The sequence below is a fragment of the Cetorhinus maximus genome, chromosome X, assembly GCF_964194155.1.
Source record: "Cetorhinus maximus chromosome X, sCetMax3.hap1.1, whole genome shotgun sequence".
NCBI classification, from domain to species: Eukaryota; Metazoa; Chordata; class Chondrichthyes; order Lamniformes; family Cetorhinidae; genus Cetorhinus; species Cetorhinus maximus.
In genome coordinates, this window is record NC_135917.1 from 1766910 (window position 1) to 1789252 (window position 22343).

The 22343-nt window shown below is 40.5% G+C and overlaps 1 protein-coding gene across 2 annotated transcripts in view; it reads left to right on the plus strand.

Annotated features, from left to right (window-relative positions):
* Window positions 1-20805, plus strand: part of ptges3a (prostaglandin E synthase 3a (cytosolic)) — a 29667-nt gene extending 8862 nt beyond the window's left edge. The window contains exons 2-8 of one of the 2 annotated variants that reach the window (XM_078534612.1): window positions 10231-10344; window positions 14772-14841; window positions 15420-15518; window positions 15759-15851; window positions 16905-16967; window positions 19942-19969; window positions 20050-20805. In XM_078534612.1, coding sequence (XP_078390738.1) covers window positions 10231-10344; window positions 14772-14841; window positions 15420-15518; window positions 15759-15851; window positions 16905-16967; window positions 19942-19969; window positions 20050-20069 — 487 coding nt within the window. In that variant the 3' untranslated portion in view covers window positions 20070-20805. The remainder of the gene's footprint in view (window positions 1-10230; window positions 10345-14771; window positions 14842-15419; window positions 15519-15758; window positions 15852-16904; window positions 16968-19941; window positions 19970-20049) is intronic. The other variant, XM_078534613.1, reaches the window with a different exon arrangement.
* The last annotated feature ends 1538 nt before the right edge of the window (window positions 20806-22343 follow it).

Below are 22343 nucleotides of genomic sequence, written 5' to 3' on the forward strand. Positions count from 1 at the left end.
CACTTTCCATCACTTCACTGATGATTGAGAGTAGACTGGGGCAATAATTGACTGGGTTGGATTTGTCAAGGACATACCTGAGCAACTTTCCACATTGCTGGATAGATGCCAGTGTTGTAGCTGCACTGGAGCAGCTTGGCAAGGGGCACAGCTCATTCTGGAGCACAAGTCTTCAGTATTATTGTTGAAATGTTGTCGGGGTCCATGGCCTTTGCAGTATCCAGTGCCTTCAGCCATTTCTTTATAGCGTGGAGTGAATCGAACTGGCTGAAGACTGGCATCTGTGATGCTGGGGACCTCCGGAAGGAGGCTGAGGTGGATCATCCACTTGGCATTCCTGTCTGAAGATGGTTGCAAATACTTCAGCCTTGTCTTTTACACTGATATGCTGGGCTCTCCCAACATTGAGGATGGGGATATTTGTGGAGTCGTCTCCTCCAGTGAGTCGTTTTAGTTGTCCACCACCATTCACGACTGGATGTGGCAGGACTGCCGAGCTTAGATCTGATCGGTTGGTTGTGGGGATCGCTTATGCTTCCGCTGTTTGACACACAAGTAGTCCTATTTTGTAGTTTCACGCAGGTTGGCACCTCATTTTTAGATATGCCTGGTGTTGCTCCTGCACTCTTTCAGCCACGATTGATCCTCCGGCTTGGTGGTAGAGTGGGGAATATGCCGGGCCATGAGGTTACAGATTATGGCTGTATATTATTTGGCTACTGCTGATGGCCCACGACGCTCAAGTTGCTAGATGTGTTTGAAACCTGTTCCATTTAGTACGGTGGTAGTACCATACATGATGAAGGGTGTCCTCGATGTGAAGTTGGAACTTCGTCTCCAGAAGGACTCTGTGGCCGTCACTCCTACCAATACCGTCATGGCCAGATGCATCTGCGACGGATAGATGGTGAGGGCGAGGTCAAGTATGTTTTCCCTCTTGGTTCCCTCACCACCTGCTGCAGACCCAGTCTAGCAGTTATATTCTTTGGGGTCCAGCTAGCTCTTCAGTTGTGATGCTACTGAGCCACTCTTGGTCACATTCAAATGTCAAATGGGGGGACATTTGAAGTCCCCCAACTAGAGTACATTCTGTGCTTTAGCCACCCTCAGTGCTTCCCAAGTGGTGGTCAACATGGAGGAGTACTGCTTCGTCAGCTGTGGGGAGGAGGAGGGGGTGTGTGCAGTATGTGGTAATCAGGAGGTTTCTTCACCTACGTTTGACCTGATGCCATTAGAGTTCATATGGTCCAGAGTCGATGCTGAGGGCAAGTCACTTCTGATTGTACACCACTGTGCTGCCATCTCTGGTAGGTCTGTCCTGTTGGTGGGACAGGACATACCCAGGGATGATGGTGATGGTGTCTGGGACATTGTCTGTAAGGTATGATTCCATGAGCGTGACTGTCAGGCTGTTTTGATTTGTCTTTGGGACAGCCCTCCCGATTTTGCCTAAGCCACCAGAAGTTAGGACTTTGCAAGGTCGACAGACGTGGGTTTGCTGTTGTTGTTTCCGGTACCTAGGTAGATTTGTGAACTAGATGGGTTTTACGACAATCTACAATGGTTTCGTGGTCACGGTTAGAGTTTTTCAATTTCAGATTTCTAATTCCATCAGCTGCAGTGGTGAGTTTTGAACCAGTGTGCGCAGAGCGTTTGCCTGGGTGTCTGGATTGTTGGTCCAGTGCCATTACACTGCAACACTGTCATAATCCTTGATTCAGAGATGCCTAATGGGCTTTCCTGGTAAGTAAATTGTTGGACTAAGCCCTATATTAATGAACAGTGATGATCTAATTCAAGGTGCACACCCAACCTCTGTTTCTTCAGGCAGATGGGTAGGCTGTAGTTCTTGCGGGTGGTGGTGATCTGGGATCTTATAACGTAGACCAAAGAAGTGGCCATGATCAGTGAATTGTTTAATTGGGTCCTTGCAGTCTCTAACTTTCCATTTATCCCGACCACCCTGGTTCAGTGGGATAGGTGCCATGTATGTGCTTTGTTTTGAGTTTTTTTTCCTGATAGAGAAAACATCAGAAAGTACCCCAACTCAACTTGTTCCATCAGTATATAGTATTTGATATATTTTTCTGGGCAACTAAACTCTGCCAAGAGTTTCCAAAAATCCCTTTCTCCTTGATGTCAAAGACCTGTGACACATTGAAGACCATGAACAGGTTTTATTTGCATCATGATGCTTGGATTGAAATCTATGCAGGTTCTTGGGGAGAGCATTGAGATGTGCTGGGCCAGGAGTACATGGTGAGAATCTTTGCTGCAGCAGGAACCTGAGACAGCAAGTACAGTATGATGCTCTGTTCAAGAGGGTGTTAAGATTCTATGGCATTTTGAGGAGGAGCCAAGGCTTCAACCTCAACCAACACCAAAAAATTTGGTGAATCATCTCATTGTTATTTGGATTCTGGTGTGTGCAGAAATGCCTCCTGTGTTTGTCTACATTTCAGTGATTATTGTGTAAAGCATTTTGGAGCAGCTAGGAGATGTGATGGCACTGGACAAATATGGATTTTTTTTCTCTTTACATTGTGACAGTATGCACCTTTCAGACATGGAGGAGGAATTTCCTTTTTCACATACTTAAAGTTGATTAATTGGCTTTGGCTCATTCTTGAGTGCAAAGAGCATCCCCCCCACACCCTGGAAGATCTAGAAAATGGTGTTACACTAATATCTGTAATCTTCCACAAGATATTGTTAGCTAAATAGATTATGATACTCGCACCCTCAATGAGGCTGCATGTGTTTGCACCTGTCTGAATGATATCTCATTAGCAAGGAAAACTATCAAATAAAATTGATACTATGCATTCGAACAGGAGTGTGCGGGTGGGTATGATCTACTTCGCTCTGTGACCATCAACTGAGAAATCTGTATATTCAGTAGTTAAGTGGTGCTTAGCAATTGTCAAGTAATGTACAAGACTGGAGAGGGGGTAAAAAAGTCAGAGGTTGTGTGTGTACACATATTTTTCAGAAATATTGGGTTAACATTTGTTCCCTGATTTTAATGAGGTCAACCACTCTTATTCTAACAAGCAGTAGTTGGGTGTTTGAGTCTTGTGCAGTTTTTCAATGCTGCACTTATGCACCCAGTTTAGTTGCCTGGGTTACAAAGTTCCAGGTTCAAGTTTCACTCCAGGGCTTGAGCACAAAAATCTGGACTGATACTTAGTGCAGCACTGAGGAAATGCTGCACTGTTGGAGGTGCTGTCTTTTGGCCGAATAGTTAAACCCAGTGCCCAGCTGCCTGCTTGGGGGGAGGGGGAAGTGGAGAAAAGAGATGTAAAAGATCCCACAATACTATTTTGAAGAACAGCAGCGGAGTTATCCCTGGTATCCTGGCCAATATTTCTCTTATCAGCATCAGAAAAACATTATCACATTGCTGTTTGTGGGAGTTTGCTGTGCTCAAATAGGCTGCTGCATTTCCTGCGTTAGCAACGGTGATTGCATTTCTAAAGTATTTTGTTGGCTGTGAAGTGCTTCGAGACTTCTGGTTGTGAAAGGTGCTATACAAATACAAGTCCTTTTTTTCTTTATTTCTTAGTGCCAAACTGGCAGCTTAAAAGTTGCTGCTTGAAGTTTATTCTGGTCTGTATGTAGCCATGTCGGGGGCTGCCAGGGGTGTCGGACAGTCATTCTGGTCTCTACAACACTGCCCCCTAGTGTTGTGTGTAAGCCTGTGTGCATATTTGTTTAAGTAGAAGTGATTTACTGTAGGAATAGGCTGTCCACAATGTTAATGTGATTTTTACAATATTGAGAGCTGGTTTTGTGGAAACCGTTCCTTAGTGTAAATATAGTGAACAAGCAGCTGAATTTGTGATCAGTGTGCAGCCCCTAAGTATAATTGCTTTCTATCAATAAGATGTGACATTAGAGTTTTGTTTGCCAATATCCTGCTCTTGTAGGGTATTTAACCTTGTATTGGATATGTGATTTCTGAACCCAGTTGTCAAGCTCTGCAAAATGCAGCAAGTGATAATCAATGGATAAAAGCAAAAAACTGCGGATGCTGGAAATCCAAAACAAAAACAAAAATACCTGGAAAAACTCAGCAGGTCTGGCAGCCTCTGAGGAGAGGAGCACAGTTAACGTTTTGAGTCCGAATGACCCTTCAACAGAACTAAGTAAAAATAGAATAGAGGTGAAATATAAGCTAGTTTAAGGGGGGGTGGGACAAGTAGAGCTGGAGCTGGATAGAGGGCGAGTGATAGGTGGAGATAACCAAAATATGTCACAGACAAAAGGACAAAGAGGTGTTGAAGGTTGTGATGTTATCTGAGGAATGTGCTAATTAAGGGTAGAAAGCAAGACAAGCAAGGTACAGATGGCCCTAGTAGGGGTGGGGTGGGGTGAAGGAATCAAAAAAAGGCTAAAAGGTAGAGATAAAACAATGGATGGAAATACATTTAAAAGTAATGGAAGTAGGTGGGAAAAGAAAAATCTATATGGGTACCTGTACATACATGAAAAGATTCTAAGTGTTATGAAATAAAATTCCACTCATTTCCTTAGCCAAGGGAGGGAGATGACTTTCCAGTTCTGTTCTGTACACAAAACTGTCTTCCCCTCTCAGCAGAGAAGCATCTACCCTCTTATTGTAACTAGTGGTGGAGGTAGGGGGAAGGAGACATTGACTTTGCATCACTGAAACATACCATTCAGCCTATCTGGTCTTATCAATGTTTGTGCTCTACACTAGCTTCACCTAACTCTATTGGCATACCCCTCCAATCCTTTCTCTACTTTCCTGTAAATGCCTCTCTGCTATTTACCTCAACCACTAGTTGATAGCATGTTGTACATTCTTATCACTCCTTGGGTAATGAAGTCTCTCCTGATTCCCCTATTGGATTTATTGATAATACCTTTTAGTTAATATATGTAATATAGAATGTCCTGGTTTTGGTCTACCTCACAAATGGCAACATTTTCACCATGTCTATTTTTTAAAATGCCTCCATTAGTTCTCCCCTCAACATCCTCTTTTTCAAGCAGTCGTCCTCAAAAGTGTGATGCATGAGGGTTCTCCAGGTGCACCACAGGCTGATCCAAAATGCAAGTCACTGACACGCACCATGACGACCGAGGCCATGCGATGGTCAGAACCCTTATCCCCACCACTCTAGTGATGTCACACGACCAAGACTGGCTCCCATTAGCGGCATGAATTTGTCACGAGCAACAATGTTTTATATAAGCAAGCTTTGTTACACTTGATTTTATTTAATTTAGATGTAAGATAAAAAAATTTTGGAAAATTGTGACTTTATAACATATTAGAAATGTTTCTGATAAATGTTCTCTTAATACATGAAAAGGTCTATACTTTTTCTGGCATGAATTAATTTGCTTCTGATTTGAATAAAATTGAGTTCAAATTTATTACAATTAGTGCAAAAGCAGCAAAATATTTATAGTTTCCATTAATTCTGACCCAGTTTCCATTCTGACCCAATTTCTATGGCATGTGAAAGTGGGCGGGGTTGAACAGGCAAGTGGTCTATACCATCTTTTGCCCAGTTATGTGGTCCGAAGTTTGAGAACAACTGTTCTGGCCCCAGTTAATTCTGTCTTTCCTCATGGTTATAACCTGGTATTATTATATAATTATAATATAATTCTGGTATTGTCTTTCTGAGTCTATTTTTGCACCTTCTCCATTGCCACCACGCCGTTTTATCATATGGAGACCAGATCTCTGTACGCTACTCCCAAGTGGGGTCTAACCAAGTTTCAATGCATAACTTCTCTGCTTTTCAATTTTATCCACTAGAAATTGAACCCCAGTGCATGGTTTGTATTTTTGGTGGCTTTATTAACCACCTTCATTACTTTAGTTGTCTATATGTGTGCCCCAGATCCCTTTGCTGCTCCACCCTATTTAGTCTTATTATACAAACAGAATGTGGCATCCTTATTCTTCCTACCAAAATGCACTACCTTGCACTTACTGAAATTAATCTTGTCAATTAAACACCAATTCTGCACACTTAATGTTGTCTTGTATTCTCTATCAACTACACCTGCCTACCCCCCAAAAAACTTGGTGTCATCTGCAAATTTAGAAATTGTATTTCCATTGTCCGAATAATTAGATATAAATTGAACGGTAGTGGTCGTAGTACTGATTCCTGTAAAACACCATTTCTGCCTTCTCTCACTTCTGTTAGCCTGAGTAGCTGTTCTTGACCCCTCTTGTTTTTCTATTTGGCAGTCATCTTGCTATCAAGTCTGCTACCTGTACTGACTCCACAATCTTAAGCATGAGTCTGCGAAGCGTTACCTTTATCAAAAGCCTTTTGAAAATCCAAATGTACTAACTGCCCTTGCCCATGTCTATTACATCTTTGAGTAAAGATTTCCACTACTGTCAGGCTAACTGGTCTGCGGTTCCCTAAATTTGCTCAATCTCCCCTTTTTTAAATATCTGAATGACATTAGTTGACCACTGGTCCTCTGGCACTCTTGTTTTTAATTAAATTTTGTATATGTAATACCTCCACTATATCTTTGACTAATATGCATGGACCAGGGCTTTTATCTTTTAAATAACCATTCAGTATGCCATTTTGCTGTCGTCAGTGACAGTTAATTGGTGGGTGAAGATTTCTGTATAGCTATAAGAAATTGGTCACTTCAAATTTAAAATGACCACAATGATACCTTGTCTGAAACTTAAGGCTACGCCTATCCTATGCAATCTGACCCTCAAAGCTCAGGCAAATCGATTTCAACTGCGCTTGTATTTATTTGTTAGTTTGTCTTTGATTTTCATGCTTAGAGTTGGTTTTAGTGCTGTTGCCTCAGTAGTGACAGTCTAAATCAGAGCATCAAGTTCTGTTCGTATCACAGTCCCTTGATGTATGGAGGCACAATGATGTGCATCTGTGCAGCTTGTGAAGGTGAAAGGCTAAGGCACTCTGCTTCAGTGTTAATACTGTGAACGCAACTTCTAATAAAACCTCTATGGAGAGCAGCAGACAGGTGCTTGCTCTTTTCTCCTCTCTTTTTTTCACCCCCACCCCCCCCTTCAATATACAAGATGCAAACAGTAGAAGTGTTGACCTGGACTACTGTCCTGCGATTCCTGGTGCCTGGATGTGAAGTGGAGAAAATGGCCTAGAGCCAGGCTTCTCTTTGAAAGCAACTTTGACCTAAACAGAGCTATTGAATTACTATGATCGCAGCGCACACAAATGAAACCAGTTGTGTGCTGCATTTCAATCTCTCTCTTCCTCCTCCTTGCCCCAATTTCTTCTCCCCTTGGCCTGAAGATAGTATTTCATAGAAGTCCTGGAAAACTTCTACTTTATTTCTATGCTTCACCGGAGCCTAAATGCTGAAGATAGAATAGTATGGCAACAAGCCAAGTCATTGTACCTGAGCCTCATCTTTTGAATGTATATTTCAGTTGGAGTCAATGGGCAGTGATTGGAAGTGGGAATGTTGGTTGAGAGAAATTAATTCCGCACAGCAGGGAACAAATTGGAGACTTTTTAGCTTGACACAACTGAGCTCTTTGATTTGAGTGCTGGATTTTCACAAGACCATTCTCTCAATTGAAAAATGTTACCAACCTAAGTTATTTATTGTAAACTTTCACCACCCATGATATCCTCAGTCAGTAAGGACTGACTGTGTCTCTGGAGATTAAGGATGATCAAAATGAAAATTTTTTTACTGATGTTGAGTTACATGTATGCACTTGTTGCATTTGTTGGTTTTACTTTCACGGCAATAAAACGTGTGCATGGGCAAATCCACAATGCAAGATAACTCTCTTGTTTTTTCACTTATCAATGACTTAACACTCTACACTGTATTTTCTGATTGAGAGTCCTGAATTAATGTAGACTCTGTTAATCTGGGTGTTACTAAACTTGAGCACTTCCTGCCATGGGAGTAACCTGAGAGATGCTATGCAGAGGATATTGTGCACCAATTTCTGACATCTGGTTGTTCCTCAAATGTTCCTTTCCTTTCACCACAAAAACGTGACGCTCATTAATTTTGTGCTGCTTCAAAGGAATCCCTCTGGTTCCTTTTTATAAGCCAGTCATTTCTGTCCTTTTATTTTGCCAAATACGTTGGCGTCTTGCTCGGGCACCCGTTCCACCAATGGCTGACATTTGAATGTCTAGGTGGCCGTTGTACACAAGTGAGCTTTAACAGTCAAGTGTCAGACCATTCGATGGCTATAATGCATTCCGCTTGATGCAGATTTTTGTTGTCATAAATACATTTCATGCAAAAATCTCATCTGTTTTGTGAAGTTTTTGTACATTTTTTTGTCACCGGTTAGTGATTAAGTGGAGAGACTCTGCTTCTGAATGGGGTTCATCTAGGTACTAAAACACAACCATTGAGGGAGCTTCCAAATATGGAATGGATGCTAGAAATTTAAATTTTTTGCAATGTTTGGGGTGGGGTGGGGGCATCTGTGGTGAGAGAAACAGCATATTCTAGTGCTTGTCTCATTTTTCTATGAGACTCACCATGGAGCCTTTGTTTTCTCTTTTCCAACCCCACCCATTTAAAAAAATATAAATAAATCCCAAACAGCTTGGTCAAATGGCCTTTTTCTAAACTCCTGTAACAGCTTTAGTTCCATGCAGGTGTCCTTGGCCTACTGTGACTTTATGCAGGCCAAAAATAAAGTAGAAAATGGGAATTGGCTCCATGACTTAGTGACTATAAGTATTATTTGAAACTCTATTGAAGACTCTTTTGAGGGAAATTGTTTATTTCTAAAGAAGGCCAAGGATTAGTGTTGAGGATTGAACTAGCATTGGGGGTGGAGAATTCTAACTTAGCCTGGACTCCATATACTTATCAGCTAGATGTCACAGCTGCACTCCAGATCAGAAACTGAGAAATTGTGAGATTGCCAGTGAATACAGAAAATGTTAGCTTTGTGCCTTAACCACCTCAAAATTGTGGGATTAAGTGGTGCCAAGTGTTGATGCAAGAAAAACTGAAGAATAATTGACCAGCAAAGCCCCATATCATACAAGAACCAGTTACATAGGCTGAAACTTTCGGCACTTGTCCCTCTTGGAATAGTGTGGAGTAGGATTCTATGGAAATGAGAAAATGAAAAATTTTCATGATTTATTTGCTTATTTTTGCCATTTGGTTTTCCCATATGCAATTCAGTGTTCCACATCATGTATCCCCATTAACTTTATTTACCAGTAATGTAATGCCAAAACTGTAGTGATGGTTGGCTTCTGCAGTTTGTCTTGCCATTATCTTTTACCTTTCTGTTCTGTGCCCATCGCCCCCTATATAACAGCTATTTTCTTTTGCTTTTATGCAATCCTGCATTTTGTGCAGGATGTTAGTACATCATCTCAGGCATGGGGCCTAGGTGCTGTATACAAGCAAAAGAGAATTTACGCAATGTGCTTAAATGATATGGTTAATTTCTATAGGGGTATTTGCAATGGGTTGTGAAGCTGCATTTGGATCTCTGGTTCTGATTACTTAGCTCCGAGGATCCCAAGCATTTTTATGTGTGCGCCCCTCCTGCAGAGCTTCATGTCCTATTCAAATGTGCTCCCCTTTTTCCTAAGGAACAATTATGTTGTGATACATTTTAAAAATCCTATTGATGTTAAAAGCTGTGGGGAAATTGAGTCCTTCAAAATGCTCACCCTGCCATCAGTCATGTAGAGGTTTGTGTGCCTCATAACTGACTGTTTCAAGATCTTTGCTTTTCATGTGGCATTTGGAAGATGCCACAAAAATGTCTTTAATTTTAATTGATGCAACATCACATAACCAGGGAGTGCATTATGGGGTGATCTCAGCACAGCAGAAATGTTTGAATCCCTGCTGATATCTAGAATCAGACATTGGGTCTCCTGTGAGCTGCAGCAGCTCTGTCAGCTGGATTCAAAGCCTGTTTCTAGAAATTAGCAACAATTCAAATTTCTGCTGTGCTGAGATCAATCCATAATGAATCCCTTGGGTATGAGGCCATGTTGGTGGCTCTTGTTCATTTACTCTGCTCTTTCCCCCACCTCCTGGCCCAAAGTTTGGGAACCTCTGACCTAATGTAAATTGTTTTTCAATGGCAGCAGAACCCAGAGACTGAATTGCACTAAAGTCACTCTATTGGAATGTTTTGCATGCGGCTTTGAGAACTTGTAGCCTTTTTTCACACAAACTTTGTGATTGTTTTCACTCCCATAATGCTTTTAGGCAGCCAGCTTCTGCAAAGTGGTATGACCGAAGAGACTACGTCTTTGTTGAATTTTGTGTAGAAGACAGTAAGGATGTTGAAATAAATTTTGAAAAAGAGAAGTTTACATTCAGGTACGTAGTAGATATTCAATCCCATTTATGTCAAAATGTCTGTCATAAGCTTAGGGACAGCTTTATTTCACATCTTAAATGTGTTTGAAAATAATCTGGGCTCTAGTCTAGTGATGCCATTTCTCATTAGCACTGTTCACAAATCTTAGAGTTTTACAGTTGTATTTTATTCCAGTAATTGAAAGTGCTGACCTCGGCAAATCTCTTGTATTTCTGAGCCTTGGTCACAAAAACTGTCAGTGTAACCTCTGCACTGGATTTTTACAGTATTTTACTGCAGAAGTTCACAGAATTTTGTTTAAGCTTTTTCATTTTAGAATATTAACTGTAAAGACTTGTGGCCAGCAAAAAGATTGAATTATCACTTCTCCATCGTGAAAGAATGCCATGGCATTGCGCAAGAGACTTATTCAGTCAGCACCAATGTATTTTGCGTGTTTCTTTCTCTCTCTCTCTCTCTTGCTCCTCCTCATGTTTTCCTTTTTTGTCTTCCCATTGCTACATACTGTTGCTTGGCTAAGTGGGCATACCGGCATATTCTTATACTGGCTGCCAAGGGGTATGCGTTTTGTAGTCTAGGAAACTTTCCCTTTAAATATTTTCTGTGTGGATGCACCTGACCATCATTCTGTATAGCTTGAGACAAGCAAAGCACAGTGGAGAATCTGAATCTGCATCCTGCTGCTCTATATAAAAAGCGCAAAATTGGACCATCAATGCTGTAACACCAGGACAAACTAACACATGAAAGTAATATACTGACCAAAACTTTCTCAAGTTCCTGGGGAAAGGCTGAAATGTTGTTGCAAACTGGAATCATTGTAGTTTGGGAATTTGGCATGGCATGTGATGCTGCTACAGGGGCTATGCAAACAGGAAAAGTATGTCCACCTTGTGTTTTCTCGTTAAATGTTGCCTGTGCTGATTTTCTGATACAGAATTTGAGATTACTTGAGCTGAACACCACAGTTCAGTAACATTTATTAATGAGCTTTGGATGGGAAATTTTGTGTTTCTTGTGTTTTAAATGATTTTTGAAATGTGTGTAGATGCGTGAAATTTTAGAACCTTGAACATTGCCACAGCATGGAAGTGTGTGTGTTAATTATCAGAAGCAGCCAATTTAGTTTATGCTTCTAATATGCAGTTATCTTCTACCTCGCATAGCAGCTGATCGGGCTTCCATGCCTTTCTGCCAATGCTACTTTTGAGTTGGTTTTTGAGGAATTGTACAAGTGCAGGACAGGTCAACACTTGCCTTCCTCCTAAGAAAATGCCTGTTCACTCTGTGCCTCCTTCCTTCAGTCAGCAGGCAATGGCCTTCTCAAGGGAGCTGATAGCATCCAAATAAAAGTGAATTTGAGTAATACTGGTATTACCACAGTATGATTCAGAAGAATAATTGAGCCTTTACTCTGGACATGCAATTCTGTTAAAGCCACGAGGCTTGAAGAAGATTGCCATTGAATCATATGCTAATTAAACTGTGTTTCTTAGCAAACAGTTGTAACGGTTTAATCACTTTCCATTTTAAAACTAGTGCATGCTGTATATTTCTAGATGGGAGGGTAACTGTTCCGTAATAAGTTCCTGTGGATGGCGAAGTTATCCTGCTTGTCAAGTTGTTTCCATTAAAGATTACCAGTTTGTCTGACCAAGCTGCTGACCCGTTCTATAGTTTAACAGGTCTTTGGAGCCCTCTGGTATCTTATTCAAATGAGCATGGACGGTGCATACTGGGTGACTATAGCTGTGGAGAGCATTAAGACCGAGCCTCATTGTGTCCTGCCCTTGTATCAGCAGTGGTTACCAAATAATTAGGACAGGATCTGAAGTGTCTCTTCCCCTCCCCCAGCCTGGGGGTGATGCTAGTTATGCATCGATGGTTGCCATGTTTATCAGCCTACTTAACTTGAGTAGGGAGTTTACTGTTGATTTTCAGAAGCGTTTATGTGTTAGTTACTCTAGAGGCTATAGTAAATAGGGAACTAGTTATTTTTGCTTCTCCTTCCCCTATTTTACTGTTCTCTTCTCATTTCTGCCTATCCCCCATCCCTGTCCCCAAAAAGTGCTTTGTGCAGCTGTTGCACAGAAATAATGTGTACTGAGTGAGCTTGCAACATCTGAGCCTGCACTGCTGCTCTGAAAACATTGTCATCAAGGACAATATGTCCAGAAATCAACATTTGTCCTAACTTTAACCTGCAATTAAGTTTCTGGTGTGCACTGCAGTGCAAGTTAGGAAAGTGGCAGCACATGTTTGATTCAGTGAGCTCCTGAAGATTGAGGTCTGATCAGTAAGTATAATGGGGCATATTTAAAATGGTGGTATATACCTAGTGCTGCATTTGAATGTGAAGCAACATCTTTGCGCAAAAGCTGGCAAATTTTTCCCACTCCCACATGCTGAAGCCAATTGCAGCTGCTATCCTGGCTCTCATCAGCTAACAGCACAGAATGGGAATCAAACCCAGAGTCTTAAATGTTTGTATATTTTGTTTATAAATTGAGCTGAGGGGAATTGCACAGATTTTAACTTTGATATTGTCACCTGCATATTCTAGTTTCATTTTGAGACCAAAGTGAGAAAGGATTTGCTCAAGACTGAGTCTCATTCTCCCTTCTTAGAATTTAAAGAGATAGAACATGGTCTCAATTTCTAGAGGTTTCCTTTTGTTTTAATCTCTTGTCCACCATTTTGGATAATTTTTTTCTTCCTGCACATCAGCATTTGTGAAAGGGGAGATTTTCACCATGCATTATTCCTTACGAGGGCTAGGGAGTTTCTCCCAGGCTCCTAGGCTAGGTTTGGTGCTGCAGACTTTTTTTGCTGTGCTTTAAATGCAATGGGTTTACTTTGGTGTTGCAGTTGGCTATATGGGACCTATACATGAGCCAGCAGAATTAGCACGATATATAAATGTAGTTCATAACTGTTGAGCTCTTTTGAGAACCAGTGAGGTGTCTTTTTCTCAATTTTGTTGGAAATTACTTCATTTCAAATAATAACCATAACCTACATGTGGTAATGGAATTCTGCAGGTTTAAATATAGATTAAACAAAAAGGCAATGTAAAAATGAAAAAAAAACAATGAATGCACTCAGACTTTTTTCACCCTTGTCTTAAAGTCAGAATTCTTTTTCTGGTCTTCAATTCTTTCCTGATGAAGGTTTAATGGCTCAGTTGGTAAGTGCACTGCTCAGTGTGGTATTGAACCATATAAGCAATGAAGCTCTTTGAGGTTCAATCCCTGGCCTGTGTTGAGTTGGCTGATTTCCACCTGGAGGATTGAGAACACCACAATTGACCTAAATGTCTTTGGGCTAGGATGGGGAAAAACCACCAAGGCTTCGTTGCAGTGGCTGCCCAATGACCACTGTTGACCAGTCCAGCCATGTGTTGAAGATTGGGCTCGGCTGTTATCTCCTCACTTCTGTTCTACTAAATAAGAATAGAGTTAGAAAGCAAATACTGAAATAAACACGCTGAAGGCTCTCAATTGATGCTGCCTTGCCTGAGTGTGGAAATCATTTATTTTTCTGGGATACACCTTTTCCTGGCACTGAAAGATATTGCTGATGGGGCGGGTGGAGGGGGGGATGCTGCTGCAGGGAAGTGGAAAAGTAAATATACATCAAACTACCATGGGGTAGTTAAAGGGTAAAGCTCATATAAACAGAAGCCCAAATGCAGCATAATAAAATGTAGAAGGAAGAAGTTATGAGATGACAAGCAAGTCAAATGAAGGATGCATGAAAACTAGCAAAGTGAAGCAGGCTGCATTAGCAAGTAGATTGACACCAAAGATGCAAGCCATCCTGCCATTGGGGGACGGGGGAGAGATTATTTTGCTGGAAGTTTTAGCATAATCATTCTACCATATCAGTACCTATTGCCCATGAGAAAATATGGGCTGTAGTTAGGGTCGGACACCTTTAAAGTCAATATTAAGAGCAGAGGATTGCTTGTGCCTAGTAGAAAGATGAGCTGCTGTTCCTCAAGACTTGTGTTCATCTTCATTAACAGTATAGAAGGCCAGTGACATGTCGTTGGGAATGGGGCAGCAAATGGAATTGGCCAGTAAGTGCACTTGCAAATAGAACAAAGTTCTTGTGCACTTTTTGAATTCTGATTTAACGGTTATACCTGGAAGAACCAACTGTGATGCAAATTTATTTTTAGCTAAGTGGTCACACTCTTAAGGCCACACCTATAAAATTTACTTCATATTCTGATGTATGGACTGTCACGGAACTATTGTTTTGGGATATGAGCCAGAAAATATGGAATGTTTTTTATTATCTTGTGCAAACATTAACTTAATAGTACTTAGCATTTTTTAATCTATTGTTTGGCTTTTCTGTATTGTGTTTGAGAACAGGATATTAAAATTAATTTTTGTATGGCTTGTCTCTTTCCATGTAGCTGTCTTGGAGGAGCTGAGAACGTAAAACATTTTAATGAAGTTAACCTTTATAATGCAATTGACCCAAGTGTAAGTATTGGTGATCTCGTGAATAAATGAGCCAAACAGTAATATTATTTTTGTTTTTCTATCCCAGTACCAATTCTTAGCCAAAAGAGCATGCTGATTACCCATTCCCAACCTCTGCCAGTGCAGTTGTTCAGTTTGCCACCAAGAAGGCAACAGTAATTCACTTTTGTTTCATAAATGTTGTATTTAAATGTCTTTTTTGAAAGGATTGCAGTTTTTGGGGCATAGTCTTGCTTTAATTGAATAAATTGTATGTAGTTGGGGCTGAATTTTTGAGTGGATTGTGATGTTTTCCTCCCCCTTGCCCTGGAGAGATGAACCTCTTAGGTGATCTGCTCCTGGACATCTGCCCGTGTTACTCCTGAGCTTTTAGGAGGTGTGCTAAGGTTGTTGACTGGACAGTTTACCTCCTGTTGTGGCCTTGGAGAAATATCACCCAAGAACAATGCAACTAGAGTCAAACTTTTTTTTTAAACTAACCTCCTTAAATTTGGTAGGATAGAAATGGTTGTTGCACATGAGTATAATTAAACAAATCTGTTTAATTTGGATGTATATTTTCTCAATACATTCTGTAGGATTCCAAACACAAGAGGACAGACAGATCTGTTTTGTGCTATTTACGAAAAGGGGAATCTGGTCAAGCATGGCCACGGTTAACCAAAGAAAAAGCAAAGGTAACAGATCATTGCAGTATTTAAGTTTAAAAACCGTGCTGGGAAAGATCAGGTCTGACAACATTTGTGGAAAGAGTTAATGTTTCACCTGGAATATGACTTTGTTTCTCTACACAGATGGTGCCAGACCTGAGTATTTCCACTTAGTATCCACAATATTTTGCATTTATCTTTGCAGTATTTGTCCTTTAATATCCCATATCACTTGCTTTCAATTACTGACTGATCACTGTTGTACAGTTAAACTGGCTCAAAGTGGATTTCAATAACTGGAGAGATTGGGATGATGATCCAGAAGAAGAAGATCTGTCCAGCTTTGAAAAGTTCTCACAGGTAGGAATACCTATATTTTTTGGAATTGGGAGCTAATTATTACTCCACTTGAATATGCACAACATCAAAAAGGGTAGCTGTGACATTTGTTGAGTGTTGAGCATTGAACATCATTATATCTCAACTTTTGGAAAATGGGTGGCCCTTACCTGAGGAGAGAACTTGATCTGGGTAGGAAAATCCTGGAAAATGTTGAACTGTATTCCAGTATCTTGTTAAACCATCCTAGCTTGCACTGAATCCTATGCTTCACTTCCTGCTGAGTTTGGGTTCTCCTGTCTATTCTGCCACTTGTCTTCCTGTGTGCTTAACGCCCAGAGCATGCAACTACAAGTAACATCTAACCCATACAAGAAAAAGTATCATCTGCATACAATAATACACTCTTATCACCACTTGCAGTGAGCAAAACTAACTCTAATGTTCCTTACACCATGGCACTGGATATGAATTGTGATATCTTGAATTTGCTGGGATCAGCAAGGAAGGTACAAAACTTTCCTATGAGAGAAATATTAAAAATATTTTGTGCCATTAAGCCATAAGTTGAGTAAAACCATTTTTTTTAAAAACCTCAAAACTTGAACTGGTGTCAGTGACAAACTGTTTTTCCCTTGGAAAATGATTTGTATTGAGTAAGCTTCTGTGGCTGCTACTGTCCTCCAGTACCATAAACAAGTGTGGCTATTCATGTGTGGGCACAGTGTCAGGAGGCTATGGGACTGTGGGGTGTATGGCAGATGTGACTGACCTAGCTTGTTGCCACTCCACCCCATAAGTGCTCTTTCTAATGGGATCACTGGTGAGTGGTGAAGACGACAAATCCTTGCTAGTACTCCCTCCACCCCTTTTTTCTCATTCCTCAAGGATTAGGATGCCCCAACCATGGTCAGTTTAGCACTGGCTAAGGATTTAACTGGGACCACCTGGTCTATAACTCAGCACCAACCCAATGTCTCACTTGTCCCTATTTAAGGTGCATTATCAGTGTACTGCAATAGAATTAAATAACTTTTATTTAAAAAAACTTACTTAAAAAAAAAACTTCTTTAGATGATGAACAATATGGGAGGAGATGATGATGGAGACATCCCAGACGTAGATGGAATGGATGATGTAAGTATGAAAATACACAATTCAATAAGCCAGCGTTTTCAGTAATAATTAATTGTTAAATGGAAATGTGATTGTGAGACAGCTGAGTAACACAGTTATAACTAGATTCTCAAGAGTTCAAGTCCCTGTTTCAACTGCCATTCAAATTTTGTTGCTTTCTATTGATCAGTTTTGTGCATTGCATGTGGTAACATGGCTAAATTGCTTTTGATTGCATAGACCTCTCACTGAGCCTGCCCCATTACTTGACGTCTTATAGATAAGTCCATGAACCAGACCATCCTAGTTTTGGAGGGGAGTAAAAATGACACTTTAAAGGGGGCATCCAAGTAAGCATAAGTAGTATTTGTGGGGGCATTGCCCTGTCCACATTCCCAGTGTTACTTATGCTCACTTTTTTTTAATCTTTCTTTTATGTAAGGAAACTCAATTTCCTTAATATTGTGATACCAGAAAATTGGCAAGTTTCATTCTTCAAATCTAACCAGCTTAAAGCAGAAATTTAAAGGAGTTGATTGAAAAATGGCACGGATAATTGGAATGTGATTTTGGCAGTTCTATTGTGAGCACTTCTTTTTGTCTTTGTGCCAGGCTGTCAATCTTAGAATTGAGTCAGTGAGAGACTTGGATCTGTGTTGCCACATTATTGGGTGTTTGGCAGAGGGTTTGTTCTCAAAAAATTTCACCTTGGAAATTACTATTTCTGATTTTACAGGTGTGACTCCTAGTACCTTGGCCATTTTCATGTGTGACTCTCCCTCCCTCTGACTCTGGACTCTTGTGCATCCCCTTTCTTTCAACCCACCGTTGACTGTGACTTCTGTGTCTAAGCTCCAAGCTCTGGAATTCCCTTCCTGAATTACTCTGCCTCTCCCAAATCTCCATCCTCTTTAAAACCCACCTTTTTAGTTACTTCTCTAATATCTGCTCTAACTTGTCCATTTATCCCCTTGCATCTATATGAAGTGTTGTGGGACCCTTTTCTATGTAAAAGTTCCTGCTTAAATGCAAGGGTGTTTTTAGTGTCAGCAAACTATACAATTGTAGGTGCTTGTTGACAATTGAGCCTATCCCAATAAATGTACACTAATGCATTTCCTAACAATCTTTGCTTTTTGTCCCCATCTAAACAAGTGGCGTGCTTATAGCTAAATATAACATTGGGATGGAAGTTGACTTTCCCCAGAATCTGCTACTGATCTGTTATGCTGAAGATTCTTGTGATGCATGAAAATAATTGCTTTCCACAAGGCCAGGAAGGTGCAAGAACAGCTGCAATACACAACTGGTATAATATAGGCATAGAACCAATTCAGTACAAGATGTATATCCAGGGAAAGGGAAAATGTGGGCAATAAAATAATAGAACAACACACCCCTCTTGCTATAGACAAATTTAATGGTTAGAGGTGAAGCATGCATAAGGTATAAAACAAAAATACCTGGAAAAACTCAGCAGGTCTGGCAGCATCTGCGGAGAGGAACACAGTTAATGTTATGTATGACTCTTCAACAACTAAGTAAAAATAGAAAAGAGGTGAAATATAAGCTGGTTTAGAGGCGGGGGTAGAGCTGGATAGAGGGCCAGTGATAGGTGGAGATAGCCAAAAGGACAAAGAGGTGTTGAAGGTGGTGATATTATCTAAGGAATGTGCTAATTAAGGGTAGAAAGCAGGACAAGTAAGGTACAGATAGCCCTAGTGGGGGTGGGGTGAAGGGAAGGGATCGAAATAGGCTGAAAGGTAGAGATAAAACAATGAATGGAAATACATTTAAAAATAATGGAAATAGGTGGGAAAAGAAAAATCTATATAAATTATTGGAAAAGGGCTGGGGGGGGAGGTCGGAAAGGGGGTAGGGATGGAGGAGAGAGTTCATGATCTCAAATTGTTGAACTCGATATTCAGTCTGGAAGGCTGTAAAGTACCTAGTCGGAAGATGAGGTGCTGTTCCTCCAGTTTGCGTTGAGCTTCACTGGAACAATGCAGCAAGCCAAGGACAGACATGTGGGCATGAGAGCAGGGTGGAGTGTTGAAATGGCAAGCGACAGGGAGGTCTGGGTCATGCTTGCGGACAGACCGAAGGTGTTCTGCAAAGCGGTCACCCAGTCTGCGTTTGGTCTCTCCAATGTAGAGGAAACCACATTGGGAGCATCGAATGCAGTAGACTACATTGAGGGAAGTGCAAGTGAAATGCTGCTTCACTTGAAAGGAGTGTTTGGGCCCTTGGACGGTGAGGAGAGGGGAAGTAAAGGGGCAGGTGTTGCACCTTCTGCGGTTGCATGGGAAGGTGCCGTGGGAGGGGGTTGAGGTGTAGGGGGTGATGGAGGAGTGGACCAGGGTGTCCTGGAGGGGATGATCCCTGCGGAATGCCGCCGGGGGTGGGAAGGGAAGATGTGTTTGGTGGTGGCATCATGCTGGAGTTGGTGGAAATGGCGGAGGATGATCCTTTGAATGTGGAGGCTGGTGGGGTGAAAAGTGAGGACAAGGGGGACCCTATCATGGTTCCCATGCATAAGGCATATTGATCTAGGTTCCACTGACTTGCAAGTAAGGCATAGTGACCACTCCAGATTCTTTTAATTTTGCATTTCTAACTTGAGGTCTGTTGGGCTTGTATGTTGCCTTGTGACAATGTGGTGACTACTGGAAAGGAATACTTGACTAAAATTGTATTAAGTTGGTGTAGCCAACAAATTTGATTAAGTAAGTAGGGCATGTGAGGTTAAGCCTACAATTTTTTTCTCTCCCTCAACTAAGTAAATTTTCAATTTGGACCGTGTAGCTGTGGAATGTCCAGGTAGTATTCGGGTGGTGTAATTCAAATGTTTTTCCACTGTGGTTCCTTTTGTCATAATGCCTAGAGATATGCTGGTGTTGAGTTGTGCTATTTGCTCATCATCATTGAATTAATCTCATATATGCCAGTATATTTATTAACTTGTTTTAATTGTTGCTTCCTTATTGCTCTTTAGGATGGGTCGCAGGACAGCGATGATGAGAGTAAGTAAAATTTTGGCTGCTTTAAGTGATAAGTTATAAGTTTTTACTGTTACTCAGTGTTTTACCTCTCTCTTTTTCAGAAATGCCTGATCTAGAGTAAATGAATTGGGAGAAAAAGGCTTCAGGGAATTGGAAGAAAAGCATTCATTAAAATGTTAATTTTTAACAAAACAATTATAAGTTGATAGCTGTTGAGGGCAGTGGTGCATCTTTCAATCCACTTTCAACCTGTTTAAAGGCTTTTCTAGGGGTCGATGCATACCAGAGTATTGGACAAAATTGCTTACCAGTACAGTACAATATAACCTGCCATTATGTACAGATTCCAATTTGCCAGGACTTGCAAAAAAATTTTAATTTTAAGTTATTTATAGTGATTTGAGTTTGTATTGACTAGTACTAAACCTTGCAGTCAGAAGTTCCCATTCAGTCTAGTACTGAATGCCTTCAGTATCAATAAAGCCACCTTAGCTAATTCTGCAGCAGTTAGGATGCTGAGGTTTTAATATGTTTTCAAAGTGGCTTCATCCCTAATAATTGGTTAAAACTCTGTTAATGGTATCAGTTGACCCTTGAGCTTCTACATCTGTTAGTATGAAGAGTGATAAAGCTGTACATTGTCGCTTGTGGATCTTAAGTGGCTGTACATTTAGATGACCAAGTGTATTTGCACTGTCTTGAGTATGAATGCAAGTTTGAAGAAAATGTTAATACACTATCTTTAGGATGTATTTTGTGAAGTCTGCTCAGTACAAGCTGAACCTCAATTTATGTCAAATGCAATGGAATTTTTTTTAAGCCTACAATATCTTTCTAATAAACTGTTAACACTTAAACATGCTGTTTGTGTGGTTTTTTTTCAAAAATAGGCAAGAGTGTAGGACCTGTATGGATGTGAAGAATCTTTCCTTGAGATTGTCGAATAAAATAGATCGGATTACTTTTTCAGTAGTATGCATCTTAGCAATTCCTGTGTTGATGTTATCTCCTTCCCCTTTTTTTTTAACCGCTTGCACCCAAACAAATCCAGAAGGCTTTTCTATGGGCTTTTAGACAGTATAGCACTTGGCTAGCAATTCCCAGCTGAAGTAAATTACACATGAGTTAATATGGGCATTATGCTTTTACAATTACTTTTTCCTGAACCTAGGTCTAGTTTGTACAGACTAAAACCCCTACCTAACTTATTAAAACACAATTACCCAAAGGGTATTGCCTTGGTCACTGACTGTGTTTTGGGCTGGTACAAAATTATTTTAACATTTTTCAGTCCCATCCAAGCTAACTGCTTCAGCAGCTCTTCTTAGATTAAACAGTCAGGCACAGGCACAGTGCCAAACATTTGATTTTCAGCCATCTATTTAATGTCTTTAGCCGTATCCTTCATGCAGAAATCTTCATTTGAAATATACCAAAACTTCTATTTGTGCAGCAACTTAATGTAGAAAATGTTCCAAGGTGCCTCAGGAAAAATGGAACAGGTGCAGAGCCGTTGGAGGAGGATTAGGAGAAGTTACTAGCAAGCTTGGCCAAGGAGATGGTTTTTGAGGAGGCTTTTAAAGGTTGATTGGGGGGGCTGGTGGGAAGGTGAGTGGGGTTTGAGGAAGGGAGTACCAGGGCCTAGATGGTTGAAGATACTGTTGCCAATAGTAGAGGCTGGAATACACAAGAGGTCAGAGTTGGAAGAATTCCAAGTTCTTTAGATTGTTTTGGAGATGGGAGAGGTAAGGCTGTGAAGAGATTTAAACAGTTGAGCATTTAAAATTTTGGGGGTGTAATAGCCAATTGAGATCAGCAAATACAGGAGTGATGGGTGGGCATTCAAGGTTGACTTATCTGATCCAGAGGAAGTTTGTGTCCAGTGAATTATGAAAAATACAATATAAATCCTGATCTTGCTACATCCTGTACAAAATGTACTTTTTAAAAATATGGTGCCAAATCTTGTATGATAAAACTTTTACACACTGTTCCAGGAGCATCCTTTTTTTTTTGAAGGTACAATGTTAATTAAGACTTTGAGACAACAAACTCAACTTATGTTCTTGATCATTTGTTGAGCTGGTGAAACTTCAGAGCTAAGCACTGAACATTTTTTGTTTAATAAAATCAAAATACTGCGGACCCTGGAAATCTGAAACAAAAACAAAATGCTGGAAAAACTCAGCAGATCTAACAGCATCTGTGGAGAGAAAAAGAACAGTTAACGCTTCGAGTCCTTATAGGACTCAAAATGTTAACTCAGTTTTTTTCTCCATTTTTCCTTTAATCCTTGACAAGCTGCTGTCTGGGTTCTCATTTTAAAAAAAAAAAATGAATTGTACAAACTCATGATTGACATTTATTAATATGAAGTGCATTTCACAATTGCATG